Raw genomic sequence first — 6,238 nt, 5'->3', positions numbered from 1 at the left:
TCGTGCTATAAGCAGACTCACCTTGTAAGGGCAGTTGGACCGCCCCTGCTCACTGTCCTATGCTTAGTGATACGGGACATAGCAAAACCAACAGGATCTTTTAGCGTCATGCAGGTTGATTTATACTATAAACTGCGAAATTTACAGTCATTTCTGACCAGAACTGGGCGCGCAATTTCAAACATTTGATTCATATGGAAAGGGTTGTTTTGGCTAGGTGTCAAGATAGTTCAGTATATTATTTTTAAAAGCTCGACTATCAGTAATCTGGACTATTCCGTGTGCATTAGCAATATATAAAATCTTCCCAGAGCAAATCTTCCACATACTATGATACTACTAAGAGCAGAAACATAAAACCCTATTTCTCCTCATATACTGTTTACTTTAAGTAAATTTTCAAAGGCAAGGACCGCAATAAGACCAACTAGACCAACCGCGCCGATAACCTAGTTAGCACTAGCAGCACTAGTAAAAGCAGGGCCAGCAGGCGAATTATTTGTTACTACAGCACCTCTAGCGTCTAAGGTAATAGAAGACATAGAGGGTACTGGCGCGGGATGGATAGAGGTATCAAAGGTATCAACAGCTCTCCCGATGATCTGGATGACCTTCTCATGCCAGTGTGATCTAAAATCTTGGACCTTTTCTGCGGGAATCTTCCCAATGATCTCGGCACTGAGGACTATGGAAGCCATCTGCTGACTGTAAAGCACTAACCCAAGCTTAGAACCCTTGCCAGAAGCAAGAATAAGCGACTTCTTAACGATAAGAGTATCCATCGCCTTTTTCAACGTATCTTCAAAACCACCCTCTTTCCCCATATGTAAGAGGAAGCTAGGGAACTGAGCATCAGTAAGGGGTTCCGTCGTTTTCTGCTTGACCATCATAGCCCCTATCTTCATTATTCTAGTAACTTTATTACCGCCATCGAGAATGTTTCGGAGATCACCGCCCTCGTAACTCTGAATCCGGGCATTGAAGTCTGAGGTAGTAGTGTTAATGTAATCTATGACCTTGTAAACAGTAAGACCATGACCGTCCTTAGTAACATAATCGATGTAAGAGCTCGCAAGAGCCTGGGTAGAAAGACCGAGGACGATGAGAGAGGGTAAGAACTTCATGGTAATTAGTTAATAAGCGTACTATGATTTATAAAGTACTATTGTTGCTTGTGAAGCTTTCAAGAGTAACATAGGATAGGAATAGATAAGTCTTATATATACCCTAAGAAGACGCGATAGCAGCATGCTAATCATATACCAGCCCTTTCTATCACATTATTACCTAATAGCCCACCCCCAATATCATCTACCAGCCAAGGCTCTATACAAATAGAAACTCTGAAAGGGTCTCTACTCACTGGAGTACGTAATCAGGTATAAGATCTACTTACTAGAGTACGTAATCAGGTATAAGAACTATAGAGTAGATTAAGCTTGATAAAGTATATTGTCTTATTCTATAGGCCGAGTTTGGTATTAAATGGGGCTTATTAGGACTATAGTAGGCATTATAGTAGGCTGGTAGTTGACAATTCTTAAGCCTGGGATCGCGGAGCAAATATTCCAAGTCAATCAGGTGTTATTCACTTGTGTTACGGGCTAGTCCCGCCTAATGCGCACTGTAAGGGCATATTAAAATAGAAAACATAACATGAAGAAAAGAAGGAAAGAAAACAACAAGATTCTCAGCTCGTACATGCAGTTCATATAGGGATAAGGAGCTCGCTGGTTCGGTCAATTCCTCCGTACGTTCAGCACCGTCTCGGTGCTTGTGAGGGAACTTCGTGTGCCATTCCCGTATGTTCGGGGCTTGCTCGGTAACGTTGGTACGGCCCTGGGAATAGTATCCCGGATGCATTTCCCAAGGGTGTTATCCTTAGGTGTCATGCTCAGCGCCTGTCCGGTACTCGGGAATATCTTCACGTGTCGCACGTTCTCGGTGAGGGCTTGACTGCCCGAACCTATTTCATATGAGGTCAGCTCATAACATTACCCCCCTCCCCCTTCGCGGCTTCCCAACTATCCAACGCAATGGTGTCCTCTAGGTTCCGCGCAGGCACCCACTGTCGTTCCGCATACCCCAGCCACTTGACCAGATATTGTCGCGAATACCCTCGTCCTCGCTTGACAGAGCGCTCTGCTTCAATCCGTTCGACAACCCATTCTTCTTCACCATCGATCAATACGCCTGGAGGCTGGTAATCTGCTAATTCCTGAGACGGGAAGGGATTTTGCGAAGCAGGCCGTAGTAGCGAAGTGTGGAAGACATCGTGTATTTGTCCCCCTACATCCAGCCGGTATGCGTGGGTTCCAACTTTCTCCAGGACTGTGTATTTAGCATGTCGATCATCAAGCTTTTTGGAGGGTCTATTGGTGCGGATATTGCGTAGATTGAGCCAGACTTTGTCCCCGATTCTGTAGTCGTAGGCGGCGTCTCGGTGCCGGTTCGCAGATTCTTCCATGCGTTGTTGTGTGGCTGCTAATTCAGTCTGGGCCAACTCTGTAGCCTGTGCTAGTTTCTCGACAATCCCTTTTGCGATCTCACGTTCTTTGCGTCGTGTCGTGGGTTCGTGGGTTGTTTCTCGTAGGTCAATTACTTCGAGATCATAACCATGCTCCAGGAAGAAGGCGCTCATGCCTGTTGATGTCGATATCCGGTTATTAATAGCAAGTTCAGCCATAGGCAGGAGGTCTTTCCAATCCGTCTGAAAATAGTTGCAGTGTTTCCGTAGGTAATCCTCAATAACAGCATTCATTCTTTCAGTTTGTCCATCAGTTTGCGGGTGCCAGGCTGTTGATAAATGTCGGTCTATTTTCATGCTTCGGCATATATATCCCCATATTTCACTTACGAACTGTGTACCTCGGTCAGAGATAATGCCGTTTGGGAACCCATGGCGCAATATGAAGTACTTGATGAATTTCCGGGCTACCGTTTCAGCGGAGAGGTTTTTTAAGGGGATTAAGATAACACCTTTACAGAGCCGATCCACGATAACCATAAGGTTCGTATATCCACCACATTCAGGGAGCTTGTCGATAAAGTCAGTGCTTATTTGACGCCATTTCCTTTCAGGGATTGGTAGTGGCTTTAATAATCCTTGTCGCCGTTCTCTCCAGATGGTGTTCGCGCCACATTTGTCGCAGTTACTCGTGAACCGTCGGACATCCTGGTGCATATAAGGCCAGAAGAATGCTCGTCCTACTATAGCGCTTGTCCCGTTGTGTCCTGGGTGTCCTGAGAGTAGTGAGTCGTGGCTTTGCTGTATGATCTTAGTTCGTAGCGGCTCATATTCAGGGACCCATCGTCGGCCTCGATGGTAAAGCCGTCCTTGTTCGTCAGTCTTGCAATCGGATATAGTAACTTTAAGGCCTAGTTCTCTAGGGAATGTTCGTAGCTTATCAGATATAGCACGGCGTATGCGGTTATATATCTTATCCTGTGCCTCTGCTTGTTGCCAGAGGGTATCTAGCTTTGGGATAGCTTCTCTCAGAACCTCAACAGGGCAGGCTTGTATATTTAGTGGTATAAGGATCCGGTCTCGATAAGTAAGACGGTCATCATTATAGTCCTGTGGCATATCCTATGGTCTTTAGGAGAGGGCGTCAGGTCGGAAGGCTTGTGCGCCTGGGCGATAAACAAGTTCATATTGGAATCGGGAAAGGAGTATTTGCCAGCGCATCTGTCGTTCACTTAGCCTTCGGATTGTATTGAAGTAGCGTAGGTTCTATACCCTATGGGCGATTGTTTCCTACCCAGGATACAATCATAGCCCCGTTGATTGGCCCGCGACGGGAGGAGTGGAGCCTTAGGGTTATCTCCTCCAGCACATGGATTAATGTCTGGAGAGAGAAGAGATGCTCCACAGCACATAAAACTTAGACAACTGGTGCGATCATAGTTGACGAATATCTTTCTGCGTACACTACTTAAGCCGACCGATTCGCTCCTCATAGCAATCGATGGAAGCAAAGAAGGTGGTTGAATATAGGACTTTAGTTGGGGTACGGGAAGTAGAAGTAGCGCTTAATCGCTGCTTCCTCCATTATATTATGCCATACTAGCAATTAACTCATCATGGCCCATGGAGTATACGTGACAACAGAAGAAGCAAATATAAAAACGCGTCGCGTGGATTCAGGGGTTATCTAAGAATCGATTCATATCCGAATTAGAGTCGTCTAAAACAAAGTTCTATCAGTAGAAATATTACTACTAGGGAACCCTTCTTCCTGGCAGATATTAGTGAACTTGGTTCCATATTGGTTACACCTCAATTAAGCTCTACGCTCTACGCTCTAGAATCATTTGAAGTTTCAAACCTTCCTTGCTTAATTGATTATGGAGCTTTTTCAGTACATCCCGGAGTACCGGATCTGGATCTGCCAGGCCTGTCGATATGCAGTGTCACCATCCCGCCTTCTGGCGCATTTGGCAAAGAAACATAGCCATGATTATCGAACCAAAACCCAGATTCAGCGACAGCATATACTCGAGGAGATGCTGAAAAAACCCTGGATTGATCCGTGGAAGGAAAGCTTGCGATTCCCACCGCCTACTAGTGCTCCTGTTGCCTGTCTTCCTATACATCAAGGCTATCAATGTCCAAGTATCAAGTGTTCCTACATAGCAGGAGCCAAAAACACTGTGCGCATTCATCTCATGGCGCAGCATCCTGAGATCCCTAAAAATCCACGCGGGGGTCCCCGTACGCTCACCCATCAACCCCATATCTATCCTCGAGTATCTTGCCAACGATTTTTCACCACTGGGCGTAGTAGTCAATACTTTGCCGTGACCCCTCTATCATCTCACAACCAAGAGCAGTCTCCAGCACTACCGTCTATTACACACTGGATCGAAGCTCAGATCAACACTGCTTTAGCCCGGAGTGAGGCGATGATTGATGTAGCGAGCAAGACCATCCAAAGCCACAGCGTACCCACGGAAGCCTCCCCCTGGTTGGATATGACTCGCTGGGGAGACTATCTCCGTGGATATTCCTTTCAACAAGTAGCACCGCTTGGTGCAACCCCTGATCTATCCCAGGAACCACTACTCGTGGAATTTGCGAGTAGTATTAATCGAATCATCCAGCAAGCCTATCAGTCCATCCAGGAAGATCGGATTAACGTTTTTGATCAAGTCCGGATTAATAGTTTTCTGCAGCGCCAGCGGGCGTGGGACCGGCCCTTATTTATCCGACTCAAGAAGGCTACCTATCGAAGTTATAAGCATCTCTGGCAACGATTGATATTCTTTGTCTATCGTTCGACCCAGCCTGACCAGCCTATCCGATTACGCCATCAGCTCACCCCATCACAATCCCGGTATTTGGACGAGATGGTGGACTATAGGATGGAGGTATTGGCGTATCAGGGCCAGATAACGCGGCCTGCCAGTAGCTCGATCCGGGGGTCGACACTCGCAGAAGCGCGAGCATTGCTGGACCGGGCTTGTCTCCGTCTCTCCATTGCCCTGCTGGATCACACGCTGAAAGGAGACCTCTTCGAAAGCGCGCTGGTTGGGTTTCTTGCTATACTGGGTGTTGATGCAGAGAAACAGACTTTTCGGGACGCGTATACATACACCCCATCATTATCTGGTCTAGTCAAGATGGCTCAGATGTTCGTGGTTCAGGAAGCTGTTATGTAGGCTAATGAGGACCAGGTGGAGCATCCTGCAGACGCTCTAGACGAGATGCGAGAGCGATTCTTGGTTCATGGAACACGCAGCCCGTTTGCCTGGATCACACGACTCCGCACGTATGGGAAAAAGATTCAGAACACCACAACCAGCCTTGGTTATATCTATTAGTCAGAGGATCAACAACAACTCAGCTACAAAGGGCTAGAGATGACCATAGAGTCCTTTCGGCGCTTTGTTCAGACTGAGATAGAAAAGGCACAGCAGAGTCTGGAAATACTATTCCTTCTCTATGAAGAAGAGTCCCGGGAGAGTGTCATTCCTCCTATTCCTCTATCTCAACTGCGAGACGATCCTTCGGAGAGCCGCTTAGGTTGGAATTTTCTACAAGATGCTCACAATGCTGAGGCTCTACCTAACGGATAAAGATGGCTGTTAGATCGAGTACTGAAAACTGAATAGCTTCAAACAGAGTTTCTTAATATTCAACAACCGAGTGATAAGATAAAATGGAAAATTCCAGCAGTTCAAGCTTATCTTCGCAACCGGGATCGCTTTCTAGAACTACTTCTATTGCTATGCCACC

General features: G+C 46.5%; 3 protein-coding genes across 3 annotated transcripts; 1 reads left to right on the top strand and 2 right to left on the bottom strand.

The window, feature by feature from the left end:
* Positions 1-449: 449 nt before the first annotated feature.
* Positions 450-1,124, bottom strand: EYB26_008669 (uncharacterized protein; the record flags this gene model as incomplete). The annotated part of the gene is made up of 1 exon (XM_054267920.1): positions 450-1,124. The coding sequence occupies one exon, from the start codon at positions 1,122-1,124 to the stop codon at positions 450-452; it is 675 nt and encodes a 224-aa protein (XP_054123895.1).
* Positions 1,125-1,981: 857 nt separating this feature from the next.
* Positions 1,982-3,586, bottom strand: EYB26_008668 (uncharacterized protein; the record flags this gene model as incomplete). The annotated part of the gene is made up of 1 exon (XM_054267919.1): positions 1,982-3,586. The coding sequence occupies one exon, from the start codon at positions 3,584-3,586 to the stop codon at positions 1,982-1,984; it is 1,605 nt and encodes a 534-aa protein (XP_054123894.1).
* Positions 3,587-4,347: 761 nt separating this feature from the next.
* On the top strand, positions 4,348-5,661 carry EYB26_008667 (uncharacterized protein; the record flags this gene model as incomplete). Its single annotated transcript, XM_054267918.1, has 1 exon — positions 4,348-5,661. One exon carries the CDS (start codon positions 4,348-4,350, stop codon positions 5,659-5,661), a length of 1,314 nt encoding a protein of 437 aa, XP_054123893.1.
* Positions 5,662-6,238: the final 577 nt, after the last annotated feature.

The sequence above is a fragment of the Talaromyces marneffei genome, chromosome 7 (genome assembly GCF_009556855.1).
Source record: "Talaromyces marneffei chromosome 7, complete sequence".
NCBI classification, from domain to species: Eukaryota; Fungi; Ascomycota; class Eurotiomycetes; order Eurotiales; family Trichocomaceae; genus Talaromyces; species Talaromyces marneffei.
The sequence above is the reverse complement of the archived record's forward strand: the minus strand, read 5'-3'. Positions and strand labels throughout refer to the sequence as shown.